Source organism: Panthera tigris, chromosome B3 (genome assembly GCF_018350195.1).
Source record: "Panthera tigris isolate Pti1 chromosome B3, P.tigris_Pti1_mat1.1, whole genome shotgun sequence".
Lineage (NCBI taxonomy): Eukaryota > Metazoa > Chordata > Mammalia > Carnivora > Felidae > Panthera > Panthera tigris.
In genome coordinates, this window is record NC_056665.1 from 42,199,533 (window position 1) to 42,221,110 (window position 21,578).

Sequence of the window (21,578 nt, forward strand, 5' to 3'; positions counted from 1 at the left end):
AGGGCCTCGGTTTCCCACCAGTTTTAGGAGGCTGAGATCACTGCTCTGACTGTTGAAAATTCCAGGCTGTGATTTCTCGACATATCCCCTTGTCTTCCCATTTATTATATAGTCTCCTGAGTCCATTTCTATTTGAGCTGTATACGACTTTGAGAGAATGAAACATTTATCACGTACAATTAGAAAAGTCACATTTATGCAAAAATCATTTACTGAAAAACCTTTTACAGACCCAGACATTTTTTTTTTTTTTTAAAGGCAGAAACCAGAGGAGCTGAATGCCAAGAGCTTAGGCTAGTCTATCCCATGTGTTTTCTGCTGAGGAATCACTATGAAATCTCAAGGCACCTCAGGGATCCTCTTAGGAGGAATCAGGTTTCCAAGGAAGAGGAAGCTACACCATCAAAGGAATGGAACAAGAGGCCAGGAGCCCGATGGACATCTACGGCTATATACGGCTTAGTTCACAGCAACATTCTCGATGGTAATGATGACATTCATCAGGGTCAGGTCTGCAGGCAAATACCATCCTCCAAATAAAAATGTTCATATAGTCCAGAGTACATTACACAGCCAGAATTGCCAGTGGGCAACACAAAAGCAGACTACAGTCTCAACGACCACAACGCTTTGAAGAGACAAATTGTTTTTACGGTATTCTTGCTATCTGGATCTTAAATTATGTTCAGGAACAAGCATTAAGAAGATTCCTCAGTGATCAGCGATGCAGTGAAATTCTCTGTAATGGCAGCCACCGCTGATTAGAATTCATGTAGGTTGTGTGTAGATAGCAGTAGATGACAAAGCAAACTCACAGGGTAAAAACCTGGTATGCCACAGGTTTTTAATCTGTCATACAGGATCTGAAAAGAGGTCTATATGCCACCATATTCAGCCAAGCAGAAATGTGGTTTGGATACATTTGGATAGCAGCCCAACAAAAACACATCTGTGTTAGAATCTAGCCCAGCAGCGGCTGAGACCCAGGGAGACGCTGTCCACACGCACGTTCTCTCTCCTTCCTTACCATCCATTTTCGAACTTACGAGGACTTGCCTCCAACAAGAAGAGTGACCCTGTTTTTCCCAGAGCCAATGGATACTTCCCCTAAACCTTTCTCTCAGGCAACTTTCTGGGTAGCAACTACCTCTCTGGCTCTAGACACCTCCCTTTCTCCAGGTTTTCTTGCTCTTTCCAAGGCTGCACATTCTCACTTCTTTCAAACATCTCCTTTGCTGCTTAGCCTTCTTCTTGTTAAATATTTGCGTTATCCAGAGTTACTTGTGATAATTTTTCTTGCTCTACCACTCCTTCTCGGCAAACTTGTTCATATTTCTTCAGTTTCAATTGTTATCATTGTAGTCAACAGTTAAGAAACATCGTCTCCAGTCCAAACTTCTCTACTGAGTTTCAAAGGCAAATATCTAGCTGCCTAATGGGCACCTTGACCTGGAGATGCTTCAAACTGAATACATCTATAGTTGAATCTGGCATCCCTGAACTCCAGCCCCCACCATGCTTGCCCATGGCCCTGTGCTTCATTCAGCTCTCAGGCCAAACACTTGAGTGTCCATGTTGTTTTCCTTACTTCCATCCCTGCCAGTCCCTGACCAGTCAACCAACAGCTGTCAGGTCTCTTTTTCTTTTATTCATCTGTTCATTTCTTCTGCAGGCCACTCCCATCTCTCAGGTGGATGAATGCAGCAGCATTCACCCTCGTCTTCCTGCCTCCAACTTTGTTTCCCTCACTTTATCTGCATAGGAGAGGAAGGGCAACCTATTTAAAAGGCAATCTAAACTGTGTCCATGGATGAAAACTCTTCACTGTCTTCACATGCTCTTAAGTTTTAAATTATTTAAGGTGGCTTACGAGGCTCTTTAGGAGCTGACCCATTCTCCCTTTCCATCCTTAAGTTTTTACTCCTCTCCTGCTTGCCTTTTGCCTGAACCCTCCTCAAGGTCACTTGGTCAGTCTTTTCTCTTCCCTTTGGGACTTGATACACACTGTTCCCATCCCCTGAACCACCCATTCAGCACCTGCCAAAACTAAATGGTGCTACTTCCAGGCTATTTTCACACACAGACTAGACAGTCTGTCATCCTAGATGTTATCAGTATCAAATGATGGAACCTATAAAGGAGTCTTCCCTCCATTAAAGAGGCATTTCATCAGCTGTACCAAGCTTGGCAAGATTCCAGAAAGGTGTAGAATTTCTTGAAGCTTGTATCTCCCATGTACCCTATGCCTTGTAAGAATTTATAAATACTTTTCCTTCTCCTTGAACACTAAATGAATGCTAAACAATCCTTAAAACCCTGATCAGGTGGCCAGTTCTCTTTGACAGCTTCTCTTACTCTCCCATTAGGACAAAATTCTTATTATTGCAGGTACTGTATTATACTATGGAGAACTCTTTTTGCACTCCTATTTTGCTCTGTTTTTAAAGTAATAAATACACAGAGTTTTAAAAAAATCAAAGAGGACCTTGGTTATCATAATGGCAGAATAACTTATTGCACATAAATTCCCCCTCATTGGAAAAATCATACAAAACATCTATTTGATGGCAGTGGAGAGAGACCAAGGCACTAAGAGGAGTAAGATTTTATTTTATTTTCATTTTTTAAAAGATTATTTTGAGAGAGAGAGAGAGAGAGAGAGAGAGAGAGAGAATGAGAATGGGGGAGGGGCAGAGGGAGAGAGGGAGAGAGAGAATCCCAAGCAGGCTTTGCACTGTCAGTGTGGAGCCTGATGTGGGGCTCAAACTCACGAACCTTCAGATCATGACCTGAGCTGAAATCAAGAGTCTAGTGTTTAACTGCCTGAGCCACCCAGGCATCCCAAGAGGAACAAGATTTTAAAGAGAAAAAAAGCACAGAGAGGGAGGTACAGTGCCACTTTTCCCTTCAAGGCATTCCTTAATTTGTAAACTGTTGCCCAGGAGCTGAGCAAAACTTCCTGCAATCTCATGGGGCTGGGAGAATTAAAAAGGACAGTTGTGAGCCCATGAAAGGCAATGTCCCTGGTAAACATCACAGATGCTTTGATGGGATGCACAAAGGGCTATCCCATAAAAAACAAACTGGAAATAGACCACACAGTTTCCAATCAGCTCAGTCCCTGCCCATATTACAGTGATCTGCTTAGATGTTCACTACATGCCAGAAACAAAGAATAATCCTCTGTAGGGAAAAAAAACCACAATTCAGAGCCTCAGACCATCTCTTCAATTTAAAGTATCCATGTCTAGCATTAGATTAAAAAATATCAGCAACAGCAGGAGGGAAGACCAACGGCTGAAAACGGAGAAAAATGACAATGAATACAGGCCCACAGGTGATCCAGATATTGGAATTAGTGGACCAGGACTTTCAATAACTTGTGGTAACTATGTTGAAGAAATTAGATGGCAAGATAGAAAATTTCAGCATCCAAAGTTTGGGAAGTGCAAGAAAACTATCAAGAGGCTTTTATCAAACTGAAAAATAGGACATTTCAAATTGAAAACTCAGAAGAGACTAAAAGCAGAGTAGACACAGCTAAGGAGAGGAACAGTGAGCTGCAGACTCATCAAAGGAGAATGCTGAGAAAAACACATGGAGAAGAAAAATCACAGCAAACATGGGACAGAAGAAGAGGTACGCTAAACAGTGGAAATGCCCCACATATACAGTAACTGGAATCTTCAGAGAAGACAGAAAAAATGGGGCAGAATCACTACGTGAAAATACAGTGCTTGAGAGATTTCCAAAACTGATGTAAGATAACAAATCCCATTCTCAAACAGTACTAAAACCCAAGGCAGGATAAACACACAATAAAACTTCTTTCATTCAAAAAGCTAGTAGAGGGGCAAAATAAAACCATATTACCTTTACAAAAGGACACTGACAGCTGACTTCACAACAGAAATCAAGAAAGCCAGACGACAATGGAATAACATCTTCAAAGGGCTGGCATAAAATAACTGCCAACTTAAAATCTTATAAATGAAATTACCCACCAAAAATAAAGGCACAACACAGGTGGATGCAGACAAAAATGGACAGAATTTGTTACCAGTTGACTCGTACTAAGGCAAATGAAGGGACTTCTTCAGGCGGAAAGGAAATAATCCCAAGTGGAGGCACATGGGAGAAGCAGGAAGGAACAAAGAGCAATGGAAGGGGTAAATACAGAGGTGACTCTAAATGGATACTGACCATATGAAACAATATGGATACTGTATTGAGAAGACTGATATATCTGTGTAATTAAAACACACAAAAATGACAATAATGAATGAGAGGGAAAAAAGGTGAAGGGAGTTCAAGTGTTCCAAGATTCTTGTACTGTCCAGGAAGAGGTGAACATACTAACTTATGTTAGACTTCTAAAATCGTAGGACAGTCAATGAATATACAACTAACAAGCTCATCAAGGGCAGACAGAATGTAACAGATACATATGAATCTGAAGAAAGGCAAGAAAGGAATCCAGAACAGGTAAGACATTCAGAAAACAAACAGTAAAAGGCTAGATTAAAATCCCAATACATCAGTCATTACATTATAGGTAAATGGAACAAAGAGTCCAGCTGAAAAAAAAGATTGTTGCATCAACAACCCCTCCCTCTGCAAAACAGAAAATACATGATGCTTATAACATACCAGTTAAACAAAAGCATATAGCAAAGTTGACAATGGGACAAAACAGATCATGCACACCCTAATGAAAACAAATGCACAAAACTATATACATAAAACTATAAAACAGTATTAAAAAGAAAATCTAAGTGTAAGGACAAGACATATTCACAGATTAGAAACCTCATTAATATAAAAAGGTTCCTTATCCCCAAATTGATTCAATGTAACTCCAATTTAGAAAAAGGAAAAAATAAGCAGGTCTTTTTGGGGAGTGGAAACTGACAGGCTGATGGTAGAATTTGTTTGGAAAGGCAAAGGGTTAAGAATAGTCAGCACTTAAAGTCAGAGGACTTATATAACCAGATATTAATACTTAGTATAAAACTGCAGTAATTAGCAAAGTGTGGTACTAAGGTAGGGAGAGGCAATTAAGTCATTGGAAAAGAATCTAAAGATCAGAAACGGATTCTCATAAAAGTTCCCTTAACTAATGACAGAGAAAACTGAAGACTTCTGGGGATATGATGGTTGCTTCAACAAGTGGTATGGGATACACCACTTGTGTCTGCTCACATACAAAACTCCATTTTAGATGGATCGTACTTCTAAGTATAGAAACTAAAACAACAAAGCTTCTAGACAGCGACAGAGAAGAGTACTTAATGATTCTGGAGGTAAAATTTTTGCAAAGGACACAGTTACTAACCTTAAGGGAAAGAGTTGTAAATTGAACTACATTAAAATTGTAAAAAAATCTATTCACCAAGGAACAACTTTGAGAGTGAAAGGTAAGCTCCAAGATAAAAGATATATGGAAATGAAAAGGACTTCCTACAACAAACACAAAGATAAACAAACATTAAAAATGCAACTTTGAGTTATTTTTGAGAGAGAGAGAGAGAGAGAGAGAGAGAAAGGGAGGGAGGGAGAGGGAGAGAAAATGAGCCAGGCAGGGGAGAGAGAGAGGGAGACACAGAATCCGAAGCAGGCTCCAGGCTCTGAGCTGTCAGCACAGAGTCTGATGCGGGGCTGGAACTCAGGAACCATGAGATCGTGACCTGAGCCAATGTCGGATGCTTAACGGACTAAGCCACCAAGGTGCCCCTCAAGGTTTTGTTTTTTTTTTTTTAAAAAGAGCAAAAGACATGAACAGGCACTTCACAAGATATCCAGATGGCCAACTAGTATATGAAAAAATCCTCAATTGCACTGCTTTTCAGGGAAATAAAAATCAGAACCATAATAGGATACTACACCCACTCAGCAGAATGACAATGGCTGACAACAGAAAGTGGAGACAAGGATGTGAACAGCTGGAACTTTCATACACCACCGCCTGAAGGAAGGGAGCTAGAGCCAAGCACAGCCTGGCACTCAGCAATTCCATTTCTAGGTATCTATTAAGAAAATGCTTATTTATGCCCACTAAACAGCATGTCCTAGAACTGTCTACAGCTTTACCCATCAAAGGGATCAAGTCTCAAATAGGTATGGTCATCCATTAAATATTACAGGAAGCAACAGAAATGTAAGAACTGCTGCCTACATCACGTGAATCTCACAACATAATGCCTGAAAAGACAGTGAAGACACAAGGACACATCTGCATGATTTCCTTCATAGTTACAAATAAGCAAATCAACTAATGCCGTTACAAGTCATGGGTGTTTTACCTCTGGGAGACAGGAGGGAATATAATGAGGGGCAGGGAGCAGAAGGCACATGTGGGTGTTGAAAATGTCCCATTACTTGAGCATGGTGGTGATGTTTTGGGTGCGTTCCATTTGTGATAACTCATGAAGGTCTACATTTAGGACTTAACACTCTCTTCGAGATGTATGTTATACCTCACTAACAGTGTGTGTGTGTGTGTGTGTGTGTGTTCCAAAGGCAAGCAGTACTACCATGTAACAAAACCAACTATTTATAACTACTCCTCCCCATCCCAGAGTTCCCCATTCCTCTCCTAGAACCACTTCAGCTCTTTGAGCTTTTTTCTGACACATTTCCTCTTTCCAATAATGGGCTTATAATGAAACTTCTTGATGTTTCCATTTGAGGTAGCCATAGACTTCCTATTAGGTCTTCTTCCTACTAGGGAGATGTTTCCTTATATCCTGGTGTTTTTCCTAGAGCTGACAATTACACAATCTGTTTCTTATACAGACTCCTGTTTAAGGGTGTCTCCTGCCTTTGGGGGTAACTGGTGCCTCCAATAACCAAACCTTCCCAGGGTTTTGCAGTACAAATCAGCTTGTTTCTTGTTGGCTGCCCTATCCTGGGAGGCCTTTAGTTCACTGGCTCTGTCTGCTACCACTCATCTGCCTCCTTCCATGTTTGAACATTTCACTGAAATCTTATTGTCATCTTCTTTTCCTCTTTTTTTTTTATTCCTTTACTTTACTGGGATTTCAAGAGTCCCACATAGATAGTTCCAGAAGTTTGTAATTACTGTTTGCTTATAGGCTAGTAGGGGTGATCCACAAATAGTTTGGAGTGATCATATTAGATTCGTCTTATATGAAACCTATTAACAGTATGAAGCCTAGTAACAAGCAAATGGAAAGTGCTTGGAAAATCTGTAAATCGCTGTTGAAAAACAAAGTCAGGTTCATGGTCAAGTCCATGAACACCAGCTGCCGAACCCCTCAGCCCACACCCAGGAGCCTGCACCTGGCCACAGGGAATCGCAAAAAGAGTGAGTCTCACCTGTGTAGTGCTCATTGCCTTGCGCAGCACAGGTTAGGAGCTGAGCCATGGAGGAGCCCACTGCCTTGGATGTACTTCCCAGGTCTTGAGCACATTTTTCCAGCTATAAGAATACCCAAAGGGGAAGACAGCTTAGAAGAAAAGAAACATACACTGAAGTCTTAGCATAAAAACAATGCACATCAAATGTGGGCCTTAGCTTTTCCCCCCCTAATACCAGTAATGCTGAGTAGGGTCAAAGAGGGGAAAAAGCCCATGTTTCAGAACAAATTTGGGTTCATGCTCCTGCCCTCTACTTCCTTCCTCCACATGCTAACTGTGAGAGATTGGGCAGGTAACTGAACCTCGCCATGCCTTGGTTTCCTAAGGAGATCCTAATGCCTAAGCTCAGAAAGTTCTCAGAATCAATGTAGGTACTCAACAAATGGTAGCTATTAGCATTATGCCTTTAGAAGCTAATTTAGAAAGTCTGCAACAAATCCTTAGCGAGAATTAATTATGCCTTGGCAGGAAGTGGGCAGTCATCCAGTGGTACCACCTTCCTGGTGTGTGGGACCATTAACATTGTTAATTTCAATCTTTATACTTTGAGGAGTGCTAACCAGAAGGAAATGCAATAGAAAGAGAGGTTTGCCGTGGTAAATGAGATTATGAAAATGGGCGAAGTGCTTGCTTCCCGTGAATAGCACATCATGTTGCTTTGTAAAATGAATAAATAATTCAGAGAACAAAATTATTGAAGGTCCAGGGTATAGATAATTATTTGATTACTAGATGAGGACAACATTTTGGAACAGAACCTCCAGGCACACCGCAAGAGTGCAGAAAGGCATCAGAGAGCATGTGCATTTTTTAATTCCACAACATGCTTCCTGAGAGGCAGTGCCTTCAAATAAAAAAGAGCCTGGTCCATTGTAGCCAACAATGTGTTATAATGCTGCACACACATTCCTTTGGGGCAAACGATTTTCTTAAAAATTACATCGTGTTTGTTGCATTCTAACTGACCAGTTGATTTACATAAAAGGCAGGATTCCTGTCATGTCAGCTTCTCTTGGGCTCCCTGGAGCAAGCGTTTGTAAAGGGTCATGCAGACCACATTACAAAGCTGCTGGCCCTACAGCCAGTCCTGACTTCATCATTAGCTAGGCGACCTTAGGTGACTTAACTTCTCTGAGCCTGAGTTTCCTCGTCTTTACTACTTCGCAGTAGCTTGATTTCACACATATTTTCTGAGGGCTTCGTAGGTACCAGGCATTGTTGCATGGTGAATTTGGTGCTTTTTAAGTCTCCTTCTATTCCACAAGTTTTCAGTTCACCCAAAGAGCAGCAGTAGTCAAGAGTAGAAGCTCTCAACATGAGTGATCAAAAGCATGGGTTTTTGAGTCCTATAGGTCTGCATTCAAACCCTGGTTCTGCCACTAGCTGGTAGGTACCACACAGAATAGTGACAACCTACCTCCACACCTCTGGTTTCTCAGCTGTAAGATGGGATTAACAGAACTCACTCATTAAGGTTACAACTAGATTGATTTTGTGTGTATACAGTGCTTATGAGGTACTTAATAAATGGTGGTAGTAAATAATAAAAATAAATAAATAAATAAAAATAAAAATAAATTAAAAAAATAAATAAAAATAAATGAAAGTAAAGCTGGGGCTTGTGCATGAAAACTGAAAGAACTGTTTCCTTATAACCCATGTAACTGGGCAAAAGGAATATGTCTTTGCGACCTCACTAGCTGAACATACACATGTTATCTCTTTATTAGCAATGTTCAGTAATGTGGAAAAGGAGGTACGTACAAACGAGAAGACCTGGTAAAAATCTTAGCCAAGAAAACCCTGACAGGCCTCAGGAGGTATCATAACATCATCAAATTAGATCTCTGTTGCCATCATTCCACCGACTATTGTGACTGTACTGTATTAAAGTTCTTTGTCATTGTCCATCCTGGTGACTTGCACTAAGGAAATGTTTTTTCAAATGACTATTGAAAGTATTTTCTGTGTCAACCTTAATGACATCATTGCCATCCATTTCATAGATAAAATATCTGAGACACAGAGGAGATCCAAGACTTACCTAGAGCTAGTAGAGGATATAAGCTGGAGCTAGATGCTAGAACTCCTACTTTTTTAAAATTTATTTTATAAATGTTTATTTATTTTGAGAGAGACAGTGCAAATGAGTGTGAGCAAGTGAGGGACAGAGGAAAGAACCCCAAGCAGGCTCTAAGCTGTCAGCAAAGAGCCTGATGTGGGGCACAACTCACAAAACCTGAGATCATAACCTGAACTAAGAGTCAGGACCCTTAACTGACTGACCGGCCCAGGCACCCCTAGAACTCCTAAATTTTAAAATCTAGCTCCTCTAGCTGCAATGGACATTCCTCTTAAAAAATGCTGTGGGTTCACAACATGGGACTAAAACACTAGGATGTGTCTTGTTTATGAAAAGAGTAATGATCATTAACAGACACTTGTTCATCCTCAGCCAAACCCCAAGCCACACAACCATTACCAGAGGCCCCTTCAGGGCCATCTTTTACTCAACCCAGTGCTTAAATATGGGGCTATTTTAAGGCTTTGCCTTCAAAATGTCAGAAATTCAAGCACACCAACTCCAGCTTCTAAAAATGCCTCACCATGATCGTACCATAAGGCAGAGTCCCACCCCCAGGGGGCTCCAGCATTTCCTTACCGTTTCCCCTGGAAGGGGTTTCAGTTGACTCTCCACAGCAGCCATCTTGGCATCCTGCAGTTCATTCTTAAGTGTCTGCACGGTGCTCAGAGCTGAGTCAATTTCCATCGGACCACAGGCTTCATGGGCCTGTCAACAGAGTTGGGAATACGTGTACCAAGGCTGCCGAGGAAAAGCGTCCCTAGTACTTTGCAATGTACAAAATGCCTTTCTGGATGTACCCAGTGATTCTCCAACACTGGCAACAGGAAGCAAGTGGAGTAAGCGTTTCCTGATAGCACTTCCAGCCTCACTCAGGACCACAGTCCTAACGTCCCGAAATAATCAATTATGTATGCTTCATAAGTGGATATACTTAAAGTCTCCTGGAAGCTATTTTGATATGAAATGCATTTGCTGCTCAAACTAAGAGGATCCTTCTTCACTGTGTCCGGGTTCTAGAGACAGAGCACCACGCACAGTACGTGTCCACAGAGACTTGAGAAGCATGTGGTAAGTGAATGAAGAAGGAATGAGTGAATGAACCCAGGACTATCGGGACAAGGCTTTTTCCACCTTATTGAATCTCTACAAATTTCTAGACTATAAACCATTACTTTTCCATAGTGAAGATCACTAAAGATTTTTTTCCTTAGTAATTGTTTTAAGAAAACTATTTCATTCTCTTGATCGTTTAAAATATTGGTCTTCAAATACTTTGATCAAGCCCCCCCCCCGCCCACGTTAATAAATTATATGTGTATAATTATTGCTCAGTATGTCAAATACTGGTAAATCTTAATTTCTTTTTCTTTCTTTTTTTTTTTTTTAGATAATAGTGACAACAACAGCAGTAAATAGTCACTGATTGATTGCTATGTGCCAGTATTACAAGGTGGGGAAACTGAGGCACAGAAAGGTTAATTAACTTGCTGAGGTCACCAAAAATTAGTTGATGGCAAGGCCAGAATTTGAATGCAGGTAGTTGGATTCCAGAGCCTATACTCCTAACCCTTACACTATATAAAACAACGTATTTAAAAGCTCTCAGTATCTTCCTCCCCAGTGGACAGTCTCGCTTGAGCCCCACTTTGAGGCTCATTGCTCCAGAGCAGTTGAGGTATGGACGACTCTAAGGCTCACTGAAGAAACTTGTAAAATGTACAAATTCAGGCTCTCTGTCCAGGCACTCTTATTCAGTTGCTCAGAGGTGAAGCCCAGGAACATGCATTCTGAATGCTCCCAGGTGACTTCAGCACAGATGGTCCTTGGACCTCTGGTTGAGAAACACAGCTCAAGATTTTTTTTTTTTTTTTTTTTTTTTTTTTTTTTTTTTTTTTTTACTGAGTATTATCCTAAAGCTCTGGAAATTTTTCTTTGGTGATAAGGCACACTGTTCATATCAAGAATTCAAATCAGCTTCTAACCTTCTTCCCTTTCTCATGTATGAAGCCTCTTGTTTCTATAAAGGGATTGCTACAGTGAGGAAAAATGAATTCATGCCAGAATTTCATGCTAATAACACATCAAACAATACAGTACTGAGGTCTATTGGTAAGTAACTACTAGAGACAGAAACTTACTAATCCCTAACTCTGTTCTGTTGAGGACCTTGTTAAGGTGAATGCTCCCATGTAAGATGTAAAAAGATTTCAGGGCAAAAAAGATACTATAAATGACCCCCTGCCCTGCTTCCTGGAGTAATTTTGCTGTCTGAATAGTTGAAGTTCACAAAATAATACCTGCAAGATGCAATCACTTATTGTGGCCTAGAATTTACCTGGCACCAAGAAACTGATGACTCCCTGTCTCCCTTAAGGTTGTGAAACATGGACCATTGCTTGTCCCAGGGCATGGGAGCAGGGGAGCATGTAACCTACAATAGTTTAACGCAAGTCATGTGTAACTGGAAAGTGATAAACTAAGTCTAGGAGACAGTAGCTAAAAACGGTAAAAGCGAATCCCCATCAAGCAAGTGGAACGGACGCCTCTGCCAGGAAACATGCCCAGCCGTGTTCAGGTCCTGGGTCATCCACAGGTCACACCCAGAAGTAAGGCATCTAAAGCTCCATTCCCAATGAGCTAACTGCTGGGACAGGGTCCACTTGCCTTCTGCGAGGCGGTACGTAGCTCTGCCAAGCTGGTGGCAAGGTTCTTGGCACATTGGCTCAGCTGCATGGCTGCAGCCTGGTCGCTTACAGTGGGCACCGCGGCTTTGGCGGAGGCCACCATCTTGCTTCCAGGCTGTAAAGGGAGGAGCAGAAAGTAAGACAACACCTGAGCAGCAAGAGTCCAAGAGCACAGACCAAACAACAAAGCCAGAACTTACTTTCCTCTATGACAAGGAAGAGTAAAATCATCTAGACTATCCCTGAAAATTGCCACCCCAATTCTAGGGTCAGGACATTCTAAGAATGTTAAAGAAAAAAAAAAGAAAGAAAAGAAAGAAAAAGACAGAGAAGGAAAGAGAAAGAGAAAAAAAAGAGAAAGAAAGAAAACAAGGAAAAGAAAGAAAAAGAGAAAGACAAAGAAAAAAAGAAAGAAAAAGAAAGAAAACAAAGAAAGAAAAAGAAAGAAAAGAAAAAAAAGAAAAGAAAGAAGGAAAGGAAAGAAGGAAAGAAAGGAAAGAGAAGAAGAGAAAAGAGAAAGAAAGAAAGAAAGAAAGAAAGAAAGAAAGAAAGAAAGAAAGAAAGAAAAAGAAAAGGAAGGAAGGAAGGAAGGAAGGAAGGAAGGAAGGAAGGAAGGAAGAAAAAAGTATGTGTCATTGAGGGGGGCAAAATTAGGATACTGGCTTGAAATTCCCATTAAAACAGATTGCAGACAGAGTTTATTAAATACATTTCTTTGTGTTTCTTAGAATAGCTCTTTAATCTGTGTCTGAAATATACCTAACAGACTACTTTAAAAGATACGGGCAGACAAAATAAAACAAAATGACCTGTCACATCACATCTCACTACCTAGGATATAATTTCACTATGCATGGATGTCTGCGTGCATGCATATATATCTTCAGAAATAAGATCATCCTCTTTATTCTATTTTTCAAATTTTTTGTTTCACATATTCTATATTTTTAATAGCTGTATAGTATTTCAATGTATGCATCTATTAATATTTCTCAATCCTGTGTTGTTGGGCATGTGTCCATTTTTTCCAGGGTATGATAAACGGCTTTGTAGCTAAAATTTTTCACACATTCATTATTTTCTTTGTATAGAACTTTAAAAGTACAATCTCTGGACCGAAGAATATATACACTTTTAGGGGTTTTAATATAGATGGTATAAAAATTTCTCTCAGTAAAGCTGAAACAATTTAAGTGTCAGAAAATAAACATTAATGGCAGATGTTAATACTTTTAATATTTAAATAACTCATGAGAATTCATTAAAAAAAAACAGCCTGTGGGGTGTCTGGGGGGCTCAGTCAGTTAAGTGTCCAACTTCAGCTCAGTCACGATCTCACAGTTTGTGAGTTCAAGCCCTGCGACAGGCTCTGTGCTGACAGCTCAGAGCCTGGAGCCTGCTTCAAATCCTGTGTCACCCTCTCTCCCTGTCCCTTCCCTGCTTGTGCTGTCTGTCAAAAAATACATGTTAAAAAAAAAAAAACTTTAAAAAAAAAACCAGCCTGAGATGTGAGTAGATAACTTCACATAATAACAACTGAAACATGAAATATTTAGCATTGTGACTATCAAGGAAATGCAAAAATCAGATGGTAAGAACTTCACTGAGAAATTGTCAATATTTTTTAAATGCTTGAATTCCCAACTTGGAAAAGATGTATTGGAAAATGTGCTCCACGTACTGCTACATGGAAATTTAGATGCATTCAGCCTTCCAGAAGGACAATTTTACAACACGTGTGAATGAACTTGAAAATGTAGCAACTTTCTGGTCAATTCTATTTCTACTTCTTTCTTTCTTTCTTTTTTTTTTTTAATTTTTAATGTTTACTTATTTCTGAGAGAGAGAGGGAAACAGACAGAGTGCGAGCAGGGTAGGGGCACAGAGAGAGGGAGACACAGAATCTGAAACAGGCTCCAGGCTCTGAGCTGTCAGCACAGAGCCTGACACAGGGCTCGAACTCACAGATGGCAAGATCATGACCTGAGCAGAAGTCAGACACTTAACCAACAGAGCCACCTAGCTGCCCCCATTTCTACTTATTTCTAACTCTGCCTTATTTTTGTAACTATGTGATGTGTCTATGATAGCAAAATTCAAAGAACAAAAGAAAAAGGAAATCTAAGAGCGGCGATAGAGTGGACCCTGGAACATGTCTACATGGCTCTATCATACTACCCTAGAAGCCTTCCCGCAGTGGGGACAATACAACTGGCTCCAGGCCCTCCAACCATCTGAATGAAAAGGTAAACACCTGTCCAAGTCACAATTCTCAATGTCCCAAAGATAAACATAAGCCATTGGCAATCCTATTTCTAGGAATTTATCCTTAGGAAATAATTCAACATGGGTACAAAGGTAGAGTGCAGATAAAGACCTTTATCCTATCATCGGTTGTTTATGATGGCAAATAATTGAAAACAACCTGTATGCCTAGGGGTGATAAAATAGCTAAACAAAGGAGAGCCATAGCTGTATGTTAAAAGCTCATAATATAAATGTTAACATAAAAATCAAAGAGTCTATACACAATAAATCCCAATTAAAAAATGTATACATAAAATATGTATGTCTGCATGTAGGTATAACGTGAGGAAATAACATTAAAACTTTCACGTTCTGTCTCTGCATGTTGGAGTCATGACACTTGAAAAATTAACCCAACAGATGTATCACTGGGTCCTGTAGTGACAGGTTCAACTAGAAAGGGACAGGGAAGAACATCGCCTGATCACTGGAACTGTTCAAGAGATACAAGCAGACAGAAGTGCTGAGGGATTTGAAGACAAGAAGTAGGTAAAGAGGGAGTTTTCCCACCACTTTTCTCATTTTGTTTTCTTTAAAATGAATCTACCCCTTAGCCCACAAAGACTGCCAACACTTAACTAATTGTACAATCGGCATACGAAAAGATCACAACTTCAGAGAAGATGCACTCAACACTTTTTTTCTCCTTGTACATGGATAATAGCATTAGACTCTCTGGAAACCGGCAAACTTCGAGCTATATCTAGTACCAGGCTGTTCAACAACACTTGCAACTTATTACATGTTTTCCCTCACAGAGGAGAAATAAAGATGAGCCTCCCAAGAAAAATGGATTATGGGCTATCTCCCAGGGCAATTTCCCTGCATATTAGCATTTTGCTTTGCCAAGCTAAATCCACCTCTCCTGAAAATGGAAATTCAAAGGGAAGGCCTTCCAAGGTCTGCTTACTGCAAAAACTTCTCTGTGGCTGTGACACTGGGTAATTCTTCTCCTTAAGGATTAAGGGCACCTCCTACCTCCATGGGGGACTCTGGGTGTGACCAAGGCGAATGCTCCTGTTACCTGGAGGAAGTTCTGGCTGGAGATGATGAGAGCCAGCTGGGCGCTAAGGTCTTCAGCTTGGGCTTGGCTTCCTCTCACTCCCTGGACCAGCTGAGGGATGTGATCAGCCACTGCCTATAGGAAGCAAGGAAAATTAAAACAGAGCACACTCGGCACAGCGAATTACCAAAACAGGGTGGAAAATGACACCAGTGATGGATGTTTTGGGGGATGCGCTATCCCATGTGAGCAATGCTTATCACAAGCCTTGGATTTAACTAGCACTTTTAAGCTAGCTGGGTCCTTACCAACAATGAATCCTAACCCAATGCCTCTGGGTAGCTGTTTCCCACACACGCTCGACCCTCAGCTCCTCATACATTTAGGCACGGTACGAATCTCTCTAAGGTGGTCTTAAAAGCATTTGCCCACTTGCAACTAATACCAATGTGGCTAATGACCACTTATAAAGCTTAACAGCCAAGGATCAAAAAGTCTCTACAATTCACAGGCAGAGAAACCAAAGTCACAATGCCCAACGAGAAGAAACTCAGAGAACTACTCAAGTGCCAGCATAGGTCAGTGCTTTGATTCCTCACTTAGCAGGGATGCATTCTGTCCGTCACCTTTCATTGCCACCATGGGTCTTCTTTGATTAAGTAGCCCTCTCATTTCTCAAACTGGAAACCCCAATGCCCAGGGTGGAGGAAGAAGCAGCCGTTTCTGAGGTGAGACCACTTCGAGAAACAATTTCCCACAATGCCCTAGGAGACCAGCATACTACCTTTTCTGGGTTTTCTCCTCAGTGAGCACTCCTCATCTGACTGACCAGGTCCTCAAAGGTCATAGCACACAGTGGCCACTACTGCTGAAGAAGGTCCCAAGTGTACCCCAGTCTGGTGACCTATTTTTTTTTTTTGAACCCATTCTAGCAAAGGTTAAAACAAATATTTCCCAGAGATTTTCCTCAGATCCTCTTGAGGATGGCTGGCTCCCGTAGTCTGGTCCACTCTCCCCTCTGCACTGCAAGCTGCTAAACAGTGATTTCCTTCCTGACAGTGATAGACAGACACTGAGTATCTTCAGTCTCTGCAAAAAGGGGTGGGGGGTGTTTCATCCTGTAGTATTTTCCTGGACATGAGGAATAAGTGCTCGTGAAGAAGGGTTTTCTCACCCACGCTGGCGGCTGAATTGAGGCTCTAACAGAAAACACCCTCTCCTCCTCTGTGGGGGCCTGGCTCACAGAAAAACCCTGTCTTTCTGCATACAGTCCCGAGGACAGGGCCTTACTCCAGTGCTGAGACTTCTCTGCCAGAGTACATTCACTTCTTGGTGAGGGGCTGGCCTCAGAGAACCTAGACTCAGGATGTGGAGGGCTCTGGGTGGTTCTCAGAAGCAAAGCCATTTCTGAGGTGGAAATGGCGACACCACTCACATGTGAACCGTTTCACAGAGGAGATGTGAAAAAGCAGACAGAGCGTAGTCAACTCTCAGAACCTAAACACAAGTACACCTGCCCACCCAGCCCCCGCTGTTCACCGCAAAGACCTTTGGGAGACTCCGGTCAGGCACACTGCCAACACAAGGGCAATAGCTACGCAATCCCAAGTCATGTCTGGCACCTTTCAGGGGACTCCTGGGAGAGCAGACCCCGTGGGCCCTCAGAAGTGGCAACAAAGGTATTCACTGTACCCTTTGCAGTACGTTGGAGTCAACATGCCATCAAGGCCTGGGTCTCAGAAAAAAACATGCAACAACAGAAAGCCCCGAAGCACATCAACACTGAGGCCAGACAGGGTAACATCAATCCTTAGGGTGCCATCGGTGCAAAGCAGGAAATCAACTCTCCTCCCAGCAAGCACTGAAGCTGAAGGCCCACCTCTCATGGGGAAAGAGGCACTCTGGAAATTCAATGCTTCATTACTATTGCAGAGCCCTAAAATGACCTGGTCATTGATCCTCCTTGATTCGGTCTCTTGAAAAGAAAGAAAATCTAGGCAAAGGAAAGACAATGCTGGAAAAAGCATCATACTCTCCTTCCAGAGGGCATCCACTTATGAGACAAAAACCAGATGTGTGTGTGCATGTGTGTGTGTGTGTGTGTGTGCGCATGTGTGTGTACCTGGAACACAGGGGCTGGAGCAAACTGCATTAGGGGCCCAGATGATTAGTCTTAACTGAATTATCTGGGCGCTTGGCCTTGTAATGCTATCAGGGGGATCTCCAGCAGATCTGGTGCTCGGGCGGCTGCAACCTCACCTTGCAGCTCTGAACCAGCTGTTGCTGGGCAGCGGGGTTCTTGTTGGACACGGCCGCGTTCTGGGAGGCGGCGATGGTCTGTGTGGCGGCGGCTGCGGCCTGCTTAGCTGCCACCTGGAGGACAGAGCGACAGTAGGTGAGCCAGGGCCATCGCACACACACGCACATTTATATCTGCCCTACCATTAAGAGGCTGGCACAGAACAGCTGCACGCGTGGAAGAAAGAGGACTCCAGGCCCAGACTCTGCCTCCTGAATGCCACTGACGAGCCTCGTCTAACAATTGCCCTGTTATCTCCATTGGTTTACGTTCCCTGGGACCAGAGAGAAAGACAGTCACACTTGATAGCTCAAGTTCCGGTGTTCATTTGTCTTTCTCAGAAAGAGAAGGGACCATTAATTCCATGACCACGATGGCACTGATAAGCGGCATCCAGTCTAAATGTTTTGGGGGAAACATTTTCTTTCCCACAAGCAGCAGAAACGCTGGTGTGCTCATGGTTTTCCTCTTGCCACCCATGTGAAGCCTTCCTTCAGAAAGGCCTGGGCTTCCCCACCAGAGTACTTAAGTGGGTTTGCTCGCTCCCATCCCCCTGGAAGGAGACTGGTTTTGTTTCTGGATCCACCAGACCATACGGAGGGATTCCTCAGACAGGCAGGTTCTTGGCCTCCAACCTCCCAAATTTTGGTGTAAGAGTCTCCTGTATGCCTTTGTAAGAGAAACTTGTTTTCTTACAGAGTTTGCACCTAGTGCTATTTCCTACCCCCCCTCACCTCCCCCACCAAACAGATGTTCTGAAAATGACAAAATATTTCTTATTACTCCATCCACACCTCTCCACCGAAGCTGGATCCCCATTCTTCACTCTTTCCAAGGTTCTATTTTCTACTGGAAGTCCTGAAAGAGTCACTGTCTCTGACAAAATATGTATGGAATTTTTACCTAAAGGTCCTTTCTGAACATGGGCAACCCTTAACGCCAGGGGAAAAATGTTCCTATTTCCTGCTGCAAAAAAAAAATTGAAATCTATTCAAGAATGCTAAATGCAGGGGCCCCTGGTTGGCTCAGTCAGTTAAGCATCCAGCTTCAGCTCAGGTCTTGATCTCCCGTTTGTGAGTTTGAGCCCCACGTTGGGCTCTGTGATGACAGCTCAGAGCCTGGAGCCTGCTTTGGAGTCTGTGTCTCCTTCTCTCCCTCTGCCCCTCCCTGGCTCATGCTCTGTCTCTCTCTCAAAAAATAAATAAACATTAAAAAAAAAAATTCTCAACTCAGAAAAGGCTTTGCTTACTGAGAACATGAGCTGAAGTTGTTTTTCGAATATACTGTTAGTGTGCCATTGAACCTAAATGTACCAGGTGCCTAAACCAACATTTCACATTGTTTCTAAGTCCCTTAACCAATAAACTAGATCGTTAATCTTGATTTAGCCTCCTTTATATGGGCAATGCCTTATTAATTTGGTTACTCTTTCTTTAAAAATTTTTTTAAATGTTCATTTTTGAGAGAGAGAGAGAGCGAGAGAGCGTGAGCAAGCTGGGGAGGGGCAGAGAGACAGGGAGACACAGAACCCGAAGCAGGCTACAGGCTCCGAGCTGTCAGCACAGAGCCCTACGCAGGGCTCGAACTCACAAACTGTGAGATGATGACCCACTATGGAGTCAGATGCTCAACCGACTGAGCCACCCAGGCGCCCCATGTTATTCTTTCAAATAACTCTTGGCAATCTAAAATAGACATTCTACGAAACCAGCCTCTTTACCCACCTCCAATCTGTTGACAATTTTTTTCTTGATAGCATTCTGGGCAGCGGCGTTGGTTGCCACACGGAGACCTTCCGCAGCTTCTCTCAGTCTCTGCTGCTGGTCTTCATTCTCAGGATTGGCTGCAGCCCCCTGAGAAGGAGAAAACAGAGATTCTGAGAGGTCCAGAGGACAGCACGCCACAGATGCTGAACTCATGCCTTCAATTTAACTTTTTCCCGGTAACACAAAAGATCTGGAAGAGAAAGCAAATGCTTCGAGCAGTATCTTTACAATAAAGATGTTTATCTCCTAACGACAAAAAATCTACTGGGGATGTTTCAAAGCTGTACCAGTAAACAGTAGAAATCCAATGGTAAAAATTAAGCACTTGAGATCATAGCCTTGGCCATCCACGTAAATTGACTTGTGGTCAGCTATCCATGGTTTAAAAGGTGTTACCATAAATCTCCCCCATGCCCCAATCTCTCGGGGAGAATTTTATATTAACTGGCAGGACAGACGCTTGTCACTATGGAAAGATTTTCCTGTCTTGTGGCACTGGGTTTATGTGAACAGGCTGAGAATATAGTATAGACACAGGAGAAGGGGTAGAGGGAGCAGGGGGACTGGGAATGCCATCCCCAATACTATAAGGAAATGTTGTTCAGGAAAGACCATGCCTAGAAAGACTGAGTTGGAAAGTATAGCAAAGGAGAAATGGTACTCAACTATACTTAAGTAATGAGAGATATCCCATGCCCCTGATCATGGCAGGGCAAGAGAAAGGCACCATGCACAGCCCATGGCCACCCTGTGTTGCTGTAGGTTCAAGTGTCTGAGAAATGCAAATGGATTTTATTTATTTATTTTTAAAGTTTATTTATTTTGAAGGAAGGAGGGGCAGAGAGACAGAGGGAGAGAGACTCCCAAGCAGGTCCAGTGCTCAGCATTGCGCCCAACGTGGGGCTTGATCCCATGAACAGTGAGATCATGACCTGAGATCGGGAGTCAGACACTTAACCGACTGAGCCACTCAGGCCCCTCAAAATGGATTTTATTTAGATGGGTGGGATTCTGAAGTAGGGAAAAGACTAAAGGTAACGTAGGAAGAGGATATAACTTCACTGCATACTAATTCAACCGAGACTTAAAGCACATCCAACCTTCCTTTCCTACCTCCAAGAGAAGCAGCAATCAAGATTTTTCTGAGTCTGGATGTTCTGTGACCGGCTCTAAATGTATAGGGACGAATGAGTTTCTTTTCATCAACACTTCAGGGTGTTAATATTTGCTCATAAGGCAGAGACAGAAACAGAAAGAAACTCACCAATCATTGAAAATCAATTTTCAAATGTCTCCATTTTTCAAATGGCCAACTTGCCAAATTGACCATTTACAAGAACCCGTTTATTTGTTTTCAACTATTTATAAAAGGAATAGGGATTCATCCTGGCTGCAACAGTTTTAACATCTGTGACAGAAGTGTTCTGGCAATCCTTCAAAGGGAATCTTCCACTCTTTCAAACTGTAACCACTTTAAGTAGCCTTGATTTTGTGTTTCAGTAACTAAAAAAACCTCTACTTTTGCATCTCACATGTGAAAGATTGTTTCAGCTACTTTTGTCTTCTTTTGCGAGTTTAGGAAAATCATTTTATTCTTTTGGTCATCAGGTGTTTAGACCACTCCTATGCGAGCCTTCCTTTGGTATTTTGAGCAGCAGGAAACCATTTCTGCACTTGACTCTCAAGTGGGCATCTGGATCCTTCCTTAGCAACGTCTCTTTCATGAGGAATGTACATTAGATATGCGGTACTAATCTTGGTCTGGAATCTTAGTTACTGATTATGAAATGTATTTTTTTCCTACACATTAAATATATTTCTTGGAGCTCTAACTATAACAGGTTCTTCAGCTTTGAACAAAATCCAGCAGATGAAAATAGTGTCGTGAAGACAAAGTCACCACACTTAACTACAAGAATTTATGAAACCACTTAACATTGTCCCATCTGATATAAATCATTAAAAATAAATACCTAAAAGAAACAAATTTCTGGTAACTTGGTGCATTAAGGTCTGGTGAGCGTTGTGCGTCTAGAAACCAATGTGCACACTG

The 21,578-nt window shown here is 42.0% G+C and overlaps 1 protein-coding gene across 3 annotated transcripts in view; it reads right to left on the reverse strand.

The window, feature by feature from the left end:
* The window catches only part of TLN2 (talin 2), a 436,539-nt gene that overhangs the window by 117,188 nt on the left and 297,773 nt on the right, over positions 1–21,578 (reverse strand). For all 3 annotated transcript variants that reach the window (XM_042988722.1, XM_042988723.1, XM_042988724.1), the window contains 6 exons: positions 19,484–19,612; positions 17,720–17,833; positions 15,482–15,595; positions 12,131–12,265; positions 10,043–10,171; positions 7,339–7,441 (listed from right to left, as the gene is read on the reverse strand). In XM_042988722.1, the coding sequence (XP_042844656.1) occupies positions 7,339–7,441; positions 10,043–10,171; positions 12,131–12,265; positions 15,482–15,595; positions 17,720–17,833; positions 19,484–19,612 (724 nt within the window). The remainder of the gene's footprint in view (positions 1–7,338; positions 7,442–10,042; positions 10,172–12,130; positions 12,266–15,481; positions 15,596–17,719; positions 17,834–19,483; positions 19,613–21,578) is intronic.